Source organism: Orcinus orca, chromosome 12, assembly GCF_937001465.1.
Source record: "Orcinus orca chromosome 12, mOrcOrc1.1, whole genome shotgun sequence".
NCBI classification, from domain to species: Eukaryota; Metazoa; Chordata; class Mammalia; order Artiodactyla; family Delphinidae; genus Orcinus; species Orcinus orca.
In genome coordinates this window covers 42,951,859-42,973,014 of record NC_064570.1, presented here as the reverse complement: position 1 = coordinate 42,973,014, position 21,156 = coordinate 42,951,859, and the positions used below count along the sequence as shown (strand labels likewise).

Below are 21,156 nucleotides of genomic sequence, written 5' to 3'. Positions count from 1 at the left end.
GTGACATTTTAGGAAAGACAGAAAGGAAGTGAGAAAGTGTACCATGTGGACATCAGAGAAGATTATTATAGGCAAAGGAAACAGCAGGTAAAAGGCCTTGAGCTAGGAGAAGGGAAGACATGTATGGAAGATTGAGAAAGCCCGTGGGGTTGTAGGAAGGTAGTGGGAGATGAGGTCAGGGAGGTGCTGGTGACAGGTAATGTGTGGTGTTTAAAGACACTGGCTTTTCCTCTGAGAGAAATAGGATGTATAGGGAGGGTTCTGAGCAGAGCATGATATTTTACAGGATTACTCAGGCTTCTGTCTTAAGAACAGACTGAAGGGGCTAAGAGTGGAAGCAAGGAGCAGTTAGAAACCTACTATCTGAATCTAGGTGAGAGGTGATCCTAGCTTGGAGTGGGGTGGTAGCAACAGAGTAGAGGACAAAAGTGTCAGATTCTGGACTCATTTTGAAAGTATAACTTAGGATGGATATGAAGTGTGACAGAAAGAGAAGTGACAAGGATCCCACCAGATTTTTCCATGAGCAGCTAGGAGAAGGGAGTTGCCATTTATTGCAATGGGGGTAGCTTTTGGAACTCAGTTTTGGAGATAATTAGTTAAGATGACTACCAGACACCCAGGTAGAGATGTCAGTCAGGCAATTGTATATTTACTTGAGTTGAAATTCAGAAGATAAAAATCTGGGAGTCATCTGCCTTCTATATAGTGACATTATTTAAATGCCTGGATGAGATCACTAAGGAAAAGTGCAGACCAGTAAGAGGAGCGGTTCTGAGCTCTGGGCCCACCAATACTTATAGGCAATAAGAATGGTAAGGAAACAGCAAAGGAGACTGAGAAGTAGTGGCCAGAAACAGAGGAAGAAAACCAACGGAGTGTGCTGTTGTGGAAGCAAATAAAGAAGGGAGAATAATTAGCCAGTAAGTGAAGTAAGATGATGTTTGTATTTATTAACTAGAGAGAAAGAATTTTGATGGACTGAAAAGAGTTCAAAAGAATGATGGGAGGAGAGATATTGAGGCCAGTGAATATATTCAACTTTTCCAAGGAGTTTTGCAGTAAAGAGAAATAGAGGAATGGGTAGTATATGGAGGGGAAAGTGGGGGGTCAATGGAGTTCTTCAGTTTTTTTCTTAAGATGGGAGGAAAAATAGCATGTTTGTATCACTGTTTAAATAACACAGAAAATACTTGAGGGTGCAGAAGAGAGTGGAGAATTGCCAGAGCAATGTCCTTGAGTAAGTAAAAGGGGTTGGGATTCAGAGGTCAACTGGAGGAGCTGACCTTGGCTAGGAGCATAGACAGTCCATCCACAGTGCCAGATGGAAAGCAGGGATACAGGCACAGATGTGGTGGCAGCAGAACACTGGAGTTCTCTTTTGATTGTCTCAGTTTTGTTAGTCAAATAGGAAGCAGGGTCCACTGAAAGTGAAGATGGGGAAGATGTGTTGGAGTCAAAGGAGAGAAAAGAAAGTATAAAAAGCCATCTAGGAAGGTGGACAGATTATGGGCTAGGGTAATAGTCTGATTGCCCAATAGCATTTAGGACCCACTGGAGGTTAGAGATCATGAATTTTAAATGAGAACAGTCAGCAAGGTAGGTGGGGTTTTTTTCTTTTTCTTTTTTGCTTGTTTTTGCCAAGTTCAGCTACATGGGGGCTATACTGATTAATATAACCAGGATTATACTTCGGTCCAATGAATAAGATGAAGAGAGAGATGGGCAAGGAAATTGAGGGTGTGTACAAGGGAGTGATATACAAGTTGACTATGGAATTTAAGGAGGGAAGTTGGGGACAGAGAACAGGCAGTAGGACCACTGGAAGTCCTGGCGGGGTCAAGGACTTTTGCAGTTGAAGTACCAATTGATTTGAATGCTACAAAGCAGCCAACAGCAAAATTACCTTAAGATTCCTGAACTCATTTTTTGTTCCTTGGTCTGTGACAATGAAGACATCATTCTTCAGGTCGTATTGTGCCATCTTGGCAATAGTCATGTGGCTGTTGATCTTCCAGAGCACAACATCATATCCAGTATTCATATCTCCATGGGCATCAAAATGAAATGAACTCCCTCCATCTGTGAACGTCACATTTTTTCAGTACATCAAGTAACTATGAACAATAAAAACAGAAGCAAAGACTGATAGAAATATTGTAAGTGTATCCATTATCCCAACTGTAACACTGCCTTACAGGAATATCACTTAAAAATTGGAAAAAGGACATTCTGGATCAGTGAGTGTGGTAATTAGTTGAGAAGGTGCTTAACTGCTAGGCAACAATTTGAGAAATGTTGAGAATTTCTGCCAAAGGCTTGCTCTGTGAATTTGAGAAAGCAAGTTAATGTTTATGGAGGTAGCTTCTCTAGCCTACAAAATTGAAATCTGACCATCTTTACTTTCTCCACGTTGCAGAATTAATGGGTCCTCTGGGGCAGATGCCTGGGCTCTCTAATTCTGGTTCCATATTTCATTAGTGGTGTGATCTTGGCAGTTACAATTTCTTTCTGGGCCACAGTTGAGGTAAATGAAACCTACTTAATATGATTATTATAAGAATTAAATGTAATTATGGATGTAAGCACTTTAGCCCAGTATATGGCACAGATTAAGGGTTAATAGAGATTAGCTTAATACCGTTAAGTACCTGTTATTGGCTAATAGGGATGTTCTGCAAATAAATAAAAATACTTTGCATCTACCAACTAATAAAGTCACCTGACATTCATACATTACATGCTAATACTCAAATCTGTGATGCCCTTTTACTCCATAACAACTCAGCAAAGCAAGCTGAGCAGGGATCGTCTTCCTCTTTTCTCAGAGGAGGGCCCCAGCCAAGGAGTGAAGGACCTTATCTGAGGATACACATCTTGACTTTCATTATGAAGTCTTGCCATTGCACCTAACAATATATTCATTTAAATTCTCCTCATTGTTTTTTTCCTTCTGACTCAAAGCAATCACCCCTGTGCCATTTGAAGTTATGGAAGGCAGGAAATTCGTCCTTTCCTTCTAGAGTCACAATCAGCCTGGGCCTTTGGCCAAGTCTGAGTAGGTAATCCAAGCCAATAGCTGTCATGCTCACCAGCCCCAAAATGAAGGCTGAGGGGACAGAACTACAGACCTGGGCAACAGTCCGGTAACAACAGTACCCTGCTCTTGGGGTTTGTACTGAGGGGCGTCCCTACCTGAGAAGTTTAATTGGTGAGCCCAAGGTAACTGCTAGTGTCTGCCTTCTAAGTCCATACTCGTTTGGTGGGACGTGTAGATCTTCTCATCTCCAATGGTTTTCAAGTCTGTTTCAGTAATGGAAAGTATAGTAAAGTGATCTCTAAATTCTATTTCCAATTTAGTTCAGAAAATGATTTTTTTTAACTTGAGAAGAAATATAATGAAAAAGTACTTTTCTTGTTACCCAGTTTGTTCAGTGAGAACTTGTATGCAATATAGCTAGAACAGAAAATGTTTTACTGACAAATGAGGCAGCCGTATTGAGCTTGTGCTGCAGGAGAAGAATACTGGACTGGGAGGGAGGAAAACATTTGAGTTCTGGCTCCACGGTCCCATGCATCTATATCTGTGATGTTTATGTGGCTTTTGTTGGGTGCAAAATCTATGGAACAAGGCTGAAATTATTCTATTTGAATAGAGTTATTCTTATTCTATTTAATCCTAGTTAATCTTTTTTTAAAAAATATTTATTTATTTGTTTGTCTGGCTGTGCCGGGTCTTAGTTGTGGCATGTGGGATCTTTGGTGCCTCGTGCGGGATCTTCATTGCGGCATGTGGACTCTTAGTTGCGGTGTGTGGGATCTAGTTCCCTGGCCAGGTATCGAACCCGGGCCCCCTGCATTGGGAGCGTGGAGTCTTAACTACTGGACCACCAGGGAAGTCCCTTAGTTAACCTTTTATGAATGTTTCTTTCCTTCAGTTTTTTTCCCCTTTGGCAAATAGAATATAAGAAAATCAAATTGTATTTTAAGTAAATATATTAGCTACAGTAGTCATGTCAATAACCAAATATCACTTTAGCAAAATCTCTAAGCATGTATATTGATTTTATTATATGTCCTCACAGTTTTCTTAGTTCTTTTAATCAATTCAAATTAATTAGTATTGCTTTAAAGAAGCAGGATGTCAGATCTAAGGTGGTAGAATTAACTGACAAAATCTTATTCCAGCAATTGCCTGGAACAAAAAATATGGAGGGAACAAAAATAGAACAAGTAAAGCCCTACCTTCAATGTTCCCATCTCTACCTGTGTATTGATTTTTCTTCTGTTCCTTCCTTAAGCAATATACACACGTAAGCCCCAGGAACTTAGTTGTTTAGAGAGCATATCCTCTTCCATTCTTTTGTTTGAACTATAATTTCCACCAGTTTTTTCCTCCATTTAATCAGGTTTTACAGGGTAAATTTCTGACACATATACGTTCTGTAAATAATGATAACATTGTATGATGTAAATAAACTAGCACAATTCCATGTTTGTTCTTACAGGAAAGAGGGTGGAGGCAAACAAAACAGTACACTCATCACTTGTTAAATATTCTATCGAACATTTGCTCTGGATTAAGGTAATTTTGAACATTAATGCTTACAGTTATTAAGCTATTTAAGGCCTTTTCCATCCATTGTTTGTTTATTTTTCATCAAGACTCTGAAACTCATGATAACTTGACTCTAAAATATTTAGAGAGTAGGATTTGCATCTCCATGATTATATACTTCACCTCTGTATGGTAATGACCTGTTTCTGAGAACACGAGGTCAGGAGACCACTCCAATTAAGCTGCTGTGGTTGATGCTGTTTTCTATGTCCCCAGCCTCTCTGCTGTCCACTACATCTCCGTAAGTGAGCTGTGCTTGTGAAAAGAGGTATCTATGTGAGCGAATTAGAGACTAGCAAGGAAGCAGCCTTGGATCTCTGTCTGGTACCCAACCTATGTCTTTTTCTTTTGTAAACTTTTCCATGGTGTAGCAAAAATGCACATGACTAAGGCTGGGACAGTTTCACTGCTAACTCTATGAGTGCCCACGGGCCAGACCCTTATGGCTGAGGTCCCCTCCATCTCTAAACTGCTGCAATTCTCAGTCACCAGTAACACTTCTTCTTGCCAGTTCTTTAGGACGAAGTGTAATGAACAAGAATCGGTGGCTCTACCATAATATTTAAAGATTAGAGATGATGTGTGTCAATGCTTAGTATAGTAGGCCTTAAAAATTATTAGTTATTATTTTCCTCATTGCTCCACAATCGTTCCCTTTTTGTCCTCATGTCTCTTCTGACTTTTGGACCACTACACTTGAATGTCTCATAAGTTCTTCACATTCAACATGTCCAAAATGGAATGCTTAATACTTCTTCTCGCTTCCGGACCTTCACTTTTCTCTGTGTTTCCATCTCAATAAATGGCACCAGTTGCCCAAATTTAGAATCATTTGCGACATCTTTGCTTTTCTCTGTCATTCTTTACATCCAATCTATCTCCAAATACTCTTCGTCTTTCCTCTTAAGTATATGCCTCTCCATCCTCATTGTCACACCCTTAGTACCTGTAGCACTTATACCTGAAGTATAAGGCATGCTTATTGTATGCCTGGATTACCAAACTGGTCTTTCTCTGTCTAGTCTTGTGTTCCTCTAGTCAATGTACATTGCAGTAGGAATACTATTTCTACAATGGAAAGCAGGTCACATCACTCTTCTGTCTAAAACTAGCTTTAATTGGCTCCCCTTTGCTCTCTCAAGTCCAAACCTTTAAACATAGCTTGCAGACTTTCTATTGAAAAGATGGTCTTTGTACCAGCAATATCAGCATCACCTGAGAGATTGTTAGAAGTGCAGACTTTCAGGTTCCCCACACTGGAACTACTGAATTAGCATCAGCATGATAATCATATTACCAGGTAATCAAGTTTGAGATGCTCTGATTGATAAGGCCCTGATGATGGATGCTTCACTAACCCTCCACTCTCATTTGCCTGTAATTTCCACAAAAGACTCCAGTTCTATGGCACTACTTTCTGATCCCTGAAGATGCCATGCTTTCTCTCTCTGTGACTTTGCTGGGGAATTTCTGTCCTGCTTAACTCCTACCCATCTATCATATTCACCAGAGATGTCATGATCTTTGGAGAATGTTCTCTGAATTGCTAATGCTGGATTAGTTTCCTCAATTATATGCTTCTCTACCATCTTGTATTTATATGAAACATCGTAATGCATTATTCTGCACTGTGATCAGCTCCTTAATTGTTTGATTGTTTACTCCTCTAGACACATGACTCCTTTAGGGAGAGAATTGTCTTGTTCTCCATAATATTTTCAGCACTCAACACAATGGCTGGAACATTGAGACACCCAACAAATATTTGCCAAATAATTGTGTAAAGAGTAGTTTGACTATTATACATTCTCTCATCCCACATACATCACTCACTACCTTGTATATCATCCACAGTAGAGGAAAACAAAAAAGAAAACCAAAATCACTATTCACAACAAGGAGGTGGTATTCTCATACACATCTGAGGAACATAAAAAAAAATCTGTTGAGATAAAACAAGTATGACTGTGCTATCCCTGAATATTGCTCATAGACATCACCAAATGTGGAGCCAGGGAAGGATTATCCTCAAATATTGGAAAAAACTAACTCCTTTAAAGTTATTTGAATCTAAAATCATTCAGAAAGTATTATTTAAATATTAGTGAATTTTGCCAGGGGACAAAATAATTTTTAGGAATATATCTTTGATTAGTGACCCTAAATGTTGCTGATCTTTTAAATTTAATGTCTATGGAGATTTCTTCCTAAAAAGACAATTGTTTGCATTATTTGTCCAATTAATTCTGGCATAGACATGGCTCACTTGTGATCAAAGGAGCAAGGCACTCCCCTATTCTTCCTTTCCAGTCTGTTTCTGTTTGTTCTGGATTACCATGCTCCTGGGGTGGGGGGCAATAAACAGTGACCCCAGGCTCCTAGTGTTTAAATAAAACATTTTAGAAGATCTGCTTCAATTATACTTTCTCGAGATTTTTCCTCAGAATGTTTGAGACTTACTCCTGACTTAAAATACTTTCCCAGAGGATAAATAGCTATTGCTATTTGTACTTCTCTTCTCTTATGAGTCTTTTTATAGCTCCTCCCCTTTATCCCATCTGTCTCTGATTGTCTATTTTCTCTCCATTACTCTTTCTCAACCTCTCATTCTTAAAATTTCATGTAGTGGTTTCATTATGTTGGTCCACTTAACTTAGAGTTTTTTTGTTTTTTTTTTTAAACCAATCCCTCATTAAAGTTTTACATTACAAAGAGTATGCTTTCAAACAGTTGTCTTAAAATCACTAGACAGGGCTTCCCTGGTGGCGCAGTGGTTGAGAGTCCACCTGCCGATGTAGGGGATGCGGGTTCGTGCCCCGGTCTGGGAAGATCCCACATGCCACGGAGCGGCTGGGCCCGTGAGCCATGGCCGCTGAGCCTGTGCGTCCAGAGCCTGTGCTCCGCAATGGGAGAGGCCACAACAGTAAAAATCACTAGACATATAAATGTGTGTGTGTGTGTGTGTGTGTATACACACATATTTTAAAGAGTTTTAATTAAAAGTAAAAATTCTAATCTCTAGTCTTACCTCTTCATTAGGTTTTTCTTGCCTTGCATTTACAAGGTGAAAACTTGTTTTAAAATGAGCAACTTAAAACACCCTATGACCATCACATGATTCACCCAGATGTAAGCTGATCACTTGGAGCTTGTGTTTGTGGGTGTTTAAAGTAAGAATGACAAAAGTAGAAACAGCTTGCCATGGACATTCACTTATGTGATCAGAAGAATTGGATCTTATTCCCTTTTACCTTTTTTCCCTAACAAATGTAAAATAAATATCTTTTTTGGAACATGATTCTGCCTTAAGACAGACAGGTTTGGCTTTGAATACACACTAGTGAGAAATTTGTTTCTAATGAGTAAAATTTATCATATAAAGCAGCAGTTTGCTTTTAAATGCCTTGTTTATGAACATTTTAAAAACACAATGGAAAATTTTCACTAAATAGGGCCATATTATGCTTTAATTAGAGTTTCTACAAACTAATCAAAGAGAAGAAAGGGAATGACTTCTTTTACACAATTAGTGGTTCATTTAAACCTGAGCTATCATAGGACTTGTTACGACTGACCTAACAACATTCATTTGAAGAAGACTGGAGTCCTAGGGAGACTGCCCTAAGTAAGAGTCATAACTGGAGGCATTAGGACTATAACCACCAGAGACACCACGAAAACCAGAGGGTCTGGAGTCAGAAGACCCAGACGAGAGTCATATTTCTGGTACTTTCAGCTTTAGTTTCTTTATGCATAATATTTAGCAATAATAAAAGGGATCATTAAACATGCCTGGTCTTGTGTTTGTTAAGAGCATCAAAAGAGATAATCATTTGAAGCTTTGGAAAACTGCAAGATCAGATACAAATACATAAACCAAAGGAAAAGAGCACTATCAACAGAGCCTTCTTGGAAATTAAAAGAACACGACTTTGGTGGGTCAGAGTAGGAGGTGAAGGTAAAATAAAAACTCTATTATCCTTAAGAACAAAGAACTAGTGATAGAAATTCAGGTTATTCAAACACTGCAAGTATCTACTTATAAAAGGAATACAGTTAAGAGCAGTTTATGTAAATATTGCAGATTAAAGAAAGGAGAGAAATGATGGTGGGGGAATTTTCTCAGATATGTGAGTTAGTACCTCCCGTGGTTGGAAGGCATTGGGGTTCTGACTGTCTCGAGCTTGGCACAGATCCCAAATGGCATAACCAAGGGCAAACCCTGCTAGCTGAATACTGTGAATAAGTCCCGGCTCAGTGTAATCTCACAGGAAGTCATTTCTCAGCGAGAAGTTCCTTTCTATATCCTCGTTAGCCTTGTAGGCCGAAGTCCCCTGAGAATAGTTGGAAATGCATTGACTCAGATCACTGTCCTTAGTATATGCACAGGCAGAGCCTTGAGCATGGCATATTCATTTAAGGGCTTGTTATTATCACTGGGAAACATATGCAGATTTTGAAGAAAGGAATGGAAAGAGGACATATTCCTTCTTCTAAAGGTAAACCCCACAACTTTGCCAATCCTTTTAACATTAGGAATGGCGGTGATCTTGGTGGCCATTGACCAGTTATCGCTAGCAATCCAGATCTTATTTATATTCCTTTCAATGGCTTTACTGAAGAGATTGAAAACATGGAGCTGACTCAGAAATACCACAACCATAGCTTCTGCTATGATTCTCTCAAGTGTCTGACTGATCCTGACTTCAATGGTATTATCTGAGAGGAAGGCTGGGAGAACTTCTCTGAAGGCTATGCACACATTATTTGTTGAGGTCTGAATTGCAGAAGTGTTGAGAGCCAGTCGTCCATAGTCATCATCTGTGGTTAGGATGCCAATCCAGTTCCATCCACATTTCTGAATCAGGTGGACCATTGCTTTAGTCTAGTAGAAGTCACTGGGCACAGTCCGTAAAAATGAAGGAAAGTGAATTTTGTCACTTAGGGTTTCTGCAGTTGATTCATAACTCACCTGGAAATGGACAGAAACTTTTAGTGACGGTGTTGATGAGCTGCAGGTGGCTATTCATAGTAGATATTTTTCTCTTTGATTTCTGTGAGTTTCCATAACATTTTCTAAATCCTTTGATCCTTTCCATCCTTCCCCTTCAATGAACTACTTTATAAATAGCTTAAATCACGATACTTAGTACCTGGTGACTGTCGAGAGTCATTGCTTTTCAATCATTTGGTACTGTGTATAGTATAAGCCCTTCAAGGGTTTAGGCTCTATCTTAGATCTCCATCTACACTCCTATATCCATTTATATCTATCTTATGTCTCAGGCCAGGGCCAATAGTGGATATTTTTTAAATACTTAGAGATAAATATGGGAAAATGCAGCCAGTCAAATAAGCAAAATGAATTTTCAGACACCTAGTTTGTTCAAAATGTGTATAAATGACAACTTTGATGATTTTTATTCTAGGTAAAATAAATCATCCAGACAAATCATCATCTGTCCAGGGGTCAGCAAACTTTCTTCTGTAAAGGACCAGATGTAAAATATTTTAAGCTTTGTTGGTCACGTGTGGTCTCTGTCATATATTATTTTTGTATTTTTTGTTACAACCTTTAAAAAATTTAAAAATCATGCTTAGCGTGACATCTCAAGAGCTTGAGAGCCACATTTGACCCACAGGCTATACATTCAATAGTTTTCGGACTCCTAATCTACTCAAAAGAGCAGCAGCATTTTAGGAGACCTCCCTAATGTGTGCAAAGTTTTGCCTAATTTACAGCTTTGGTGATTTTATTCTAGGGAGGGTTATTACCTTCCACAGCTGCAATTGCACTGTGCCACTTCTTCAGTGATTTATTTTTACTATTTACAGCAGCTACATGGTATGGGGGAAAGACAATAGGCTTTGGAGTCAAACAAAGTGTTAGAATCCTGACTCCAATAAATTTGGCAAAGTTAGTTAACACTTCTTTCCCTGTGAAGCAACAGGATTCTTGTGAAGACTGAAGGAGAAGTTTTAAATGGATAGTGGCACACAGTGGACATTCACTAAACCTTAATTCCCTTCCCAGTACCTGACATAACTATGCTCACCTTCACTGTGCCGCCCGGGCTTCTGCAAAATCCGTGTTACCACAGAGAGTCCCCTCTCCTATTGTGTGGTCTATCATGGAAATTACATTTTCACATTAAACAACCATTGTTAAAAATAATCTACTTTTCTTACTTGTCCCTTAACTAACTTTATACGTAGTCTAGAAATTTTGGGCCAAAGCCTTATCTCTGAGATATTTGGGGGAATAGTTCTTTTTGTTTTGTTTTGTTTTGGACTTAAACTTTTCATTATCAACTTCTCTAAGCTATAATATAATGGAACTCTCAGAGTCTTATATGGGTATATGCACTTACTTAGTCTAGCTCCAGAAAGTTATATATTTTGAATTCTTATGTACTTATATTATACATGTATATATTTCTATCTGTTCACTTCTATCAGATGGTCATTTCTTGATAATCTGACTATAAGCCTTTTCTAACATTTTGCTTCTAATCTTCCTTGATCTTAGAAAGTAATGACCTAGTGAGTTACAGAGTGATGTGATATGAAGATTAATTCGTTCAAAATCAAAGCCAAGAGAGCTTGCTTGACTCTGAGTAATGTGCAAGGACTTAGTGCAGGGCTGTCTAATACACACTTTGGTCTTTCAGAGACCATTTTGCTTACTTCCTGGTTAATGGTTTGCATTATAGGAAGCTCAGTAGTTCACAGTCTCTGCTCAAAGCCTTTCCATCATACTCAGAACAAAGTGCAAACCATACCGCAGCTTACAAGATGCTATATGACCCGGCCCTTACCCCTCTCTACAAATGCATCTCTTACTCTGCTCCTTTCTACTCAAACTGACCTAACTATATTGACCTTTTGTTATTCTTTGGACATTTCAACTTTGTACTTACTGCTTTCTCAGCCTAGGTACTCTCCTCTTGACTGTCCCTTTTCATTCAAGTTTCAGGCTAAACGTCACCTCCTTGAGAGTCTTCTTTGACTTCCACACCCCTTTACCCCTCACTTCCCCTGCAGTTTTCTTCATGGTACCTGACTGATGTTATTTTAGAAACAAGGCAGTTGAGGTGCTCAGAAGTTTCTGTCTTATCCAAATCACACTGAAAACTGTCAGAAACTAGACCTGACAGATTGAGGGATGACTACTCCCTTAGTGCTTTGATCACTATGCTATCCATAATAGGGCACATCCTTTTTTTTTTTACTGAAGAGAAAGGTTAAAGTAAAAGCATCTCCCCCACTAGTTTCCCAGATTACCCTGATCCTTTCATGATAAAGAATATGATCAAACCCAAAGTATGGAGGTAGAACAAAACCCACCTGTGGCATGAGCTGTAAATTCAACATCTGGAAGACAGCCAAGGTTATTTCTGTGTAGCCAGCACCTATGACAGCCTTAACCCTTGGCATGGATCTGGAATAGTCACACTTAAACTCCGCGATTTCTCTGGAGCAGTTGAACTTAGAAACCTCAGAGCAGCTGCCATTTCCTCTGTGACATCTATGCAAGTGTCATAGATTTCATACCCTAGTTTGACTCTAGAAAATAGTGTTGAATTATTGATCATCTCAATGCTGTGTATCATGGCAAGAGTTTGAAGAAAATTTGATATTTCAAAGCTGTTGAGAAACAAGTATTTTTGAAATTAGAACATAACTCTTCTACAGACATGATGATATCCTATTTTATTCTCATTTCTGCCGTATAATAGACAATTTATGGATTGGTGACATTTATCTCTTGAAGGATCTAAACTTTATTTATTTAAAAATAGTTTTTGATGGAAACCTTTCTCAAGAGTATATAAGGGGACCTCCCTGGCAGTGCAGTGGTTAAGACTCCGTGCTTCCAATGCAGGGGGCACAGGTTCAATCCCTGTTTGGGCAACTAAGATCCCACATGCTGCGCGGCCAAAAATAAAAAAAAAAAAGAGTATATAGGAACCCACAGTTTCTCAAATGGAGTCTACAGAACAGGATTTAACCTTTTCGTGGTTAATTTCAGGATCATTTTGAATATTCAGTTTAGTATTCTACAGTATGATGATGTTTTTGTAGTTAGATGTCAGCATTTTATTGCTGTCCAAGAATCTGCTTTTATAGACTCTCCCTTTTTTTTACTTTTGTGATGCTAATCTATTGTGGTTGGAAACCAGACGAATAAGACTCTTAAGAATGACTTATAAAACAGGCTCTGGGTAAACGCACAATAGCTTTCTCCTAGATAACATGCACTATTTCAGTTCCAAGGCATAGATATTTCCCCTTTTAGCGAGTTTTTCCAGTTGGTTTCTGGACTTGTGATTATTCCAGAGCATTGAGTTGTTTAATTACTGATTTACTGTTAAGTTTGTTTCACCCACCACTCTATACAGAAGGTTACAAACAGTGCCTAATACAGAGTAAGAATTCAATAAATACTTTTTGAATGAATAAAAGGGGATTTTGTTGTTCAGGGTTTTGATATTTTCAAGTTTCTTTTAATTCATTTAGTCATGATAAATTAAATAATATTTGGATAATGCTGTTTGTCATTACAGACTATCTAAATGTGAAGTTTGGCAATGAACATTAAGTGTTTAATTTAAAGAAAGAAACAAAGAAGAAAGGTTAAAGTAATGAATTGTCTGGCAAATAAAATATGTAATATTTTCAGAGTCCCCCACGTGTTAGCTCCATGAGAGTCTGAACCCCTTTGGTGTTTACCTCAGGATCCCCTATGCCTAGAATGCGACCTAGGTAATGTAGGCATTTCATAAATAGTTGTTCAATGTTGAATGAATACTGTTTCTCTCAAGGAGTGACAGTAAAGCAAAACGATGTTCAGTGACTTTTTTTTTCCAGAATAAATTTGCTTATTAGACCAAATGATTTTTTTTTAATCATTTTCCATTCTTATTTGTTGGCCTATGATTGTGGGCCTTAAATCTGCAGTGTCTATTTAGTGCTCTGAAAAATCCTCATTAACTATTTCAGGGTGTTCACTGGTATTCCTGATAATCAATGATTAAGATGACAGTAGCTCAAAATACCCAACTTAATGCGAGGAAGGAATCTTAGAGTGATGTGGGATCACATTTCACCTGAAAGCATTCATAGAGGGCATGCTAAACACTTTGTGATTAAAAAAAGAAAAAAAAAAGGAGGGGAAAAGAGGAGATTAAATTTATATACAAAAGTATCAAGATAGAAATCAGGATTTGAGAGTTAGAAGGAAGCACTGGGATCACATTGCTATAGCAACAGAAACTGATGCTGCCTGTCTTTAAAAGTCATCCAGGCCCTTATTTTACAGAAGAGAAAAATCAGAAGCTGAAACTCAGAGAGTTTAAATGATTTGCCTAAATCTACAAAATTACTTTGTCACCAAACTGAAATTAGAATTCAAATAGCCTGTTCTCCTTAAAGAAAACCATCTGTAGTAGCCTCCATCCAGCTTTATTTTTCTATAATACTCCGTGACAAATGTCTCTTCTGTAGTCAAGCTTTCACAATATAAAGTGTTCATCAAGGAAGAAGGAACATTCTGAGTTGAAGTAGCGTTCTTAATTCATTATGAAAGAATTAGACGATTTCAAGAATGAAATAAATACAGTGTTAACAAAAATGTTAGTATGGAGAAAAATTTTAAGTGCAGTCCATTTTAAACAAAGAATTAAATAAAGATCCATGTTTGAAACAACCCACATTTGTGGGTGATAGGAATATAATTGTGCTATTTATGCTTGTAGTGGACAGGCTACTGTGTCTTATTGGTTTTCTCCTGTGACTTCAGGGGTTATTCTTTATAGGCAAAATCCAAATAAATATATTAATGGGAAGCATTCATTGCCTCTGTACTTGGAGGTTGATTATACATATAGCGCTAATATATCTTTCTTGTAAGGAAGAATAGCAAGACTTAACTTTATGCAACTTAAAAATGTATGAGTTTAAATTTTGTTAAAATAATTTAGATGTTAACACAAGTAAACATTTACATGCCCTAGTCTCACTGCATAATCTTGAAATCTAAATGTGTTCTCTGAAGCTTTACTCACCCAACACACTTCTGGATTTCTGGCCATCTGGGGTAGTCTTCTGAGGACAGCATTTTTTCATGAATGGCAAACAAACCTCCAATCATGATGTGCCCTGGAGAAGTGGCAGCCACAAAGTCACCAGGGGTCTGGCAAGGCTGGGAAGTAGCAAAAATAATCACAAAACAGGTAATCAGTACTATCAGTAGTGCCATGTTTCTATCTCATTTGCTCACTTCTTGAGAGTTCTGAGGAATCACTGAGCTCACAGAGTGCCAGCAACATTATTCTTATTTCACCTGTAAACACCATATAACGTATTGGATAGTGTCAAGGGCCAGAAACACTCAGTGTTCACATCCTTGATGACAGTCAAAACAGTTCTTCACCAATAAGAACATAGCAGACTTTCTCACACTCCGTTGTTGATGTGTGATGGCAGTAATGCCAGGTAAAGCTGATAGAATTAGAAACACAGCTCCTCACTGTGAAAGCATCTTTAACTCAACTGACATGTCAAAGGCTTTGAGTCATGCTGGCATTTCTTTTGAAGTAAGATATAGAATCTTCAAGAGGGAGCAGTTTGGGAAAGTTTTCCCTCTTCAGAAATGGACAGTTTGGGGACTTCCCTGGTGGCACAGTGGTTAAGAACCCGCCTGCCAAGGCAGGGGACACGGGTTCGAGCTCTGGTCCGGCAAGTTCCCACATGCCGTGGAGCAACTAAGCCCGTGCGCCACAACTACTGAGCCTGCGCTCTAGAGCCCACGAGCCACAGCTACTGAGCCCACGTGCCACAGCTGCTGAAGTTTGCGTGCCTAGAGCCCGTGCTCTGCAACAAAAGCCACCACAGTGAGAAGCCCGCGCACCACAATGAAGAGTAGCCCCTGCTCACTGCACCTAGAGAAAGCCCATGTGCAGCAACGAAGACCCAACGAGCCAAAAAATAAAAATAAATTTTAAAAGTAATAAAGTTTAAAAAATTCTGAAAAATTAAAAAAAACAAAAAGAAATGGACAGTTTTGCGTTTTCCAAGGTATCACATTCAAGGCACAAAAGCTGAAAAGTAGCTTATAAACTGTTTAGAAAAATAGCATTCCAAATTTATTTCCCCAGAAAATCTCTATGTAAAAAATGAATTTCAGTTATATTTAGGTATTTATCACTGTGAGTTCACGTGTGTTAGAAATAAGTAGTGTCTGTGGTGATGGGCAAAACTAAACATGAGATGAAACTTGTCTGATGTAGTAGTATTTTGCTTTGAACAAGAAAGTTCTGTCATAGATCATTGACATTTCCATGCTGTTTGTGGATTCTCTTTTTATACATTTGGAACTCTTCAGGCTACATGTTCTCAGTGCTTCAGAATCTGAACTAACATGACTTTGTGGATATCTTATAGAATTTAACAGACGATAGATAAGCCTCAGTAACTGGCACTATCAAGAAGTTAAAAAATTTTTAATTTACTTTTTAAAATCAGTCTTTTTCAAACATTGGTTTAAGGAGGAATATACCATGGGCAAGCAATTCCAAATCTAATACATCCAGTTTATTTGATGGGTAGCAGATACATTTAAAAGAATTTCAGAAAATAAAAGAGTCCAGTGGCAATTATGATATTTTTCATCATTGAAATTATCCTTAGGTTCCATTGATGTGTGGAGCTGTGCCAGCTGAAGGGTGGAGAAGTCACAGCCCTTCACACGGTGTCACATGTTTTCTTAAGTCTTACCATTTTTACTAGCGGCCGGAATTCCTCTTAGGATCCAATCCAGTGAACTTCAGTTGTCCAGAAAGTTTAATATACAGGAGTCTGAAGACTCTTCAGATGTTTAGCAATTGCATTTTACCTAATTAATCTTTATTATTCATTTGTGTATGTGTGCAATTGGCTAAATTTATGTTTTCATGAATTTAGTTATTTTGCTCAGATATCTCCAAGATCTGCTATGATTATAAGTTCAAAGATGATTTTGGTAAAAATATACTAAAAAATAAGAAATTCAGATAATTGTCTATCAAAAGTATATAATAGGTATTAAGCAACTCAGAATGATTTGGAAGATATGACCCTCATGTGACCATATTGCTCAGACCTGACATTTATTTGAAAAATCAGTGACAAAAGTTATGCCCATGATCTCTTAGGATGTAATTTTAACAATATTTAGGGTCTTTGTTATCTGACTTTCTTATTTATTTTTATTTTTATTTTTTTTAGAAGATGTTGGGGGTAGGAGTTTATTAATTAATTAATTTATTTTTGCTGTGTTGGGTCTTCGTTTCTGTGCGAGGGCTTTCTCTAGTTGTGGCAAGCAGGGGCCACTCTTCATTGTGGTGCGCGGGCCTCTCACTATCACAGCCTCTCTTGTTGCAGAGCACAGGCTCCAGACGCGCAGGCTCAGTAGTTGTGGCTCACGGGCCTAGTTGCTCCGCGGCATGTGGGATCCTCCCAGACCAGGGCTTGAACCCGTGTCCCCTGCATTAGCAGGCAGATTCTCAACCACTGCGCCACCAGGGAAGCCCCTGACTTTCTTATTTTAATAACTATAATCTAAGTTGGAAAATCTATTTCTATAAAGGAGCCTTCTGAAAGTAGGAAAACAAAAGTTTTCAAAAGCCTTTGTCCTGTAAAATTCAGTGTCATGTGGCAGAAAGTGCTCAAGCTTCAGAAGCTGACAGACTGGGTGACCATGAATGTGACCATGAATGAGTTACTTTTCTGAGCAATAATTTTCTCATATATAAAATGAGAACTTTTCTGAGCAATAATTTTCTCATATATAAAATAGGTAAGATACTCTATCTCATGGATATGTTTTGAAACTTGAGCTGGCTTGCTTTGTAAAGCTCCTATATTCTAGTTGGCACTCAATAAGTAGCTCCTGTCTTAATCCATCAGGGCTACTATCACAAAAATACCATATACTTGGTGGCCTGTAATCAACAAACATTTATTTCTCACAGTACTGGAGACTTGGAAGTCCAAGATCATGGCGCTGGCAGATTCAGTGTCTGCCGAGAGCCTGCTATAAACCTCACACGGTGGAAACGACAAGGCAGCTTTTTCAAGGTTGCTTTTATAAAGGCACAGATCCATTTGGGAGGGCTCTGCCCTCCTGACCTAATCACTTCCCAAAGGCCCCACCTCCTAATACAATCAGCTTTGGGCTTAGGTTTCAACATCTGAATTTTGGGAGGGCATAAACATTCAGAACATAGCAGTTCCCTCCTTCCCCTTCCCAAAATCAAACTGAAAGTTATTAATTCCTAAATTTGGAATGCTTTCCACAATTGGTTAAATCATTGTTCAGAGCTCTTTCTCAAACATCTTAAATGCATGCCTGGTAGAAATGATGATGTTTATAATTGAACCATTAGCTGGTTATTGTCTCCCTAAAATATAAATCCATTACTGAGTTCAGGGTGAAGGAAGATACAGAGTATACTAATTACTTCAGAATTTCACTGGACACGTTATCCTCATTGTTGTAGTTTCTATTATTATCAAGATTTGATTTTGGACTAGGGACAAAACTTTTAGCCATCAGTTTTAATCTACAGTTACTGTACATTTTCTGCAATTTACAAAGACTTAAAAATGACAACAATAAGTCTTACTATTTCAAAAGATTTTTTTTTTTAGCCTTAACTGTTTCTGAAAGACAAAAACTGGAAGAAGTTTTGAGAGATGAATTACTGATGGCAGTAGCTTACTCCTCCTTTTGATCTCAAGGTTCTATATTTCTTTGTGACTATCTTTATATGAAGAGATATCTGCCTAATATTATTTAAAGGGAATAGTACAGAAGTGATAGCACTACCCAAGTAATTCTTATAAAGACACCATTGCCCTGTTGGGACAAGTATAGTAAGGGATGTAAAATCAATGAGTAAGGGTGCTTTGCTCTATCATTAGTTTGTAGCACTTCGATGGGATGACTTACTACAGCCCCAGTAAGCTAATCTGAGCTACAGTAGTCACTAGATATGATCAGCATCTTAGATGGCCTATTACTATTATCATTCACTTGCAAAAATCAAATTATCAATTAATATGATGCTTACGCAGCATTGAATGCTAGAGGGATACCATTGTACTGTAAGTCACAAAGTTCAGCAAACTTCAGCTAGAGGTAAAATTAGATGGCAGAGGCCTAAATCCCCAGTGGACCCAGTTGGCTGCATAGCTAAGTAATTGATTTTGTTTAGGTGGGTTTCAAATATATCAATAATTTTAGAGTTGGTTCTTAAGAAGCTTATAAAACAATTGAGTCAAGTTTTGGTCGTCTTGCAATCTTTCCTCTGTTGGGTCCCCTGTTCCCCTGTACTTACTCAGCTTGTCTCAGTATTCCATCACTGTGTACTCCACATTGAATTGTCAGTTATCACTGCAACACTTCTGCTCCATCATACCCTGTCTGCTGTACTCCTGTCTGTAACTGAAATTTCTCTCCTAGCACTTTTTTATGTAATATATAGTTTTAGCATTAGGAAATTAATTTTCTTTAATGTTCAACATAGAGGATATTATCCTACTCAGGTCATCCTAGGATGTCTATGGATAGACTTCATAAAAGTCTGTGAATCCCTTAAAATTGCATAAAAAGTTTGAGTGAACATGCATATATGGGTTTTTCTGGGGAGAGCATTCAGTGCTTTTATCAGATTATCAGAGTCTGTTTCCCCCAGAGAAGTTAAGCACTACTGTCTGTTATGACTAACTTGAGCCTTGCTTCCCGGGAAACACAGGAATGTTTCCTGAGATAATGATCCTGCCTTTATTGTTACCTATTTGTAACTCAAATCATCCCCACTAATCTTCCACCAACAACTTCATCATTTGTTTGACACCCATTCATCATTTAACACCACCAGTCAAAAGACCCACAAAGTACTTCTCATCCATCGCAAAGCAGAGCACAACTAGCTCACCACCCTAAGAAGACCAGGCCTGCTTACCTTACTTGCCACAAAATGAAGGGAAGGATTGTTGTTTTCCAGTGAAGTTAAGCAGCAGAAACAGTCTATACTGTTTCATTAGTTCAGAACAGAACAGGCCAAATGTTCATTTTTCAAAGCTATTTTCATTTTATTTTTTTCTACCAATCATGCAAAAAATGCTGTTATTAAAATAATTATTTTGTTGTAATTTGAGGGTGTGTGTGTGTGTTTCCCTCTTAAGAGGAGAACTTTAATAATTTAGGTTACCATTTAGATCTACCTTTCATAATCTCACATGGAATGGTAATGTAGCATTTCATCATCTTCTCTTTTAGCTCTGATATTACTCTTCCAGTTATAAAAGTACTTCTGTCACCCAGCTCATCCCTAATTGTAAAATAGGCAAGGAGATCAAAATCCCAAAGGATTTGCCTCAGTATCCAATCATTGCCTCAACTTCTTTTTATGTATTAATTGAATCTCAAATTTCAAATTATATTTTATCTTCAGTGGAGTTATAAAAAAGTTAAAAGGCTTTCATCTTTTGTATAAGTTACACATGCTTTAAAGCCATTTTCAATATCAAGCTAAATTGGAAAAACAAATCTGCTGAATCACTACTTTCATGCTGTTGATACAATTAGTTGATTGAGTGAACATCTCACTTTTCAGTTTTTTTTTTTTTTTTTTTTTTTTTGTGGTACGCGGGCCTCTCACCATTGTGGAGCACAGGCTCCGGACGCACAGGCTCAGCGGCCATGGCTCACGGGCCCAGCTGCTCCACCGCATGTGGGATCTTCCCGTACCGGGACACGAACCCATGTCCCCTGCATCGGCAGGCAGACTCTCAACCACTGCGCCACCAGGAAAGCCCTACTTTTCAGTTTTTTGATGTGTACATACATAGTCCAAGACAAGTGCTTAGCTCTCTTTTCTCTATGGTAAATAAATAATGAATAATTTATAAAATAAATTTTCTTCAGGAATTTGCAAACTGTGTTCCTGTATCCCCACATTCCTTAATAAGTATTCTGCATACAACAGATGCTTATGTTGGTGAGAAACCTACTCCTTCTTAGGTTACTGTGTTGAGCTCAAAGTTGAAAAAGTCTAAAGATAATCTTTTTTTTACCCTACAGATGTTGATACTAGAGTATTTTCAACCCGTTTGTATTTGGGTTTTGGCTTTAACTGTCACTTCCTTAGAGAACTTATTCATTTTCTTCACAGCATTTATTAATATCTCTCACAGTTAGTTATTTGTTTACTGCCCATCTGCTCCATTATATTTTAAAACTCTATAAAGATAGAGATTATGTCCATAGGGTTACTTGGCTATATCCAGTATCTTTTACAGGGCCTAGCACATGGTAGACACTCAATAACAAGCTTTTGGACAAATGAATGAGTACATTGGAACAGCACAAAAATGGGTGGCTACAGTTTAGACTGCCCTTCTTGGCTGGGTGCGTGTAACTTTAGGAACCTGCAGCACCCAGAGGAACTCTGAAAGCTGAATATTGGTAAATCCCACTCACAAGCTAAAAG

General features: G+C 38.2%; 1 protein-coding gene across 1 annotated transcript; it reads right to left on the bottom strand.

The window, feature by feature from the left end:
- Nucleotides 1-1,844: 1,844 nt before the first annotated feature.
- Nucleotides 1,845-15,145, bottom strand: GPRC6A (G protein-coupled receptor class C group 6 member A). The gene is given in 6 exon segments (XM_004286988.2): nt 1,845-2,101; nt 2,103-2,117; nt 9,279-9,590; nt 11,966-12,111; nt 12,114-12,265; nt 14,686-15,145. Coding segments are annotated over 6 exon segments (1,041 nt in total). The 5' UTR covers nt 14,880-15,145; the 3' UTR covers nt 1,845-1,879.
- Between the last annotated feature and the right edge of the window lie 6,011 nt (nt 15,146-21,156).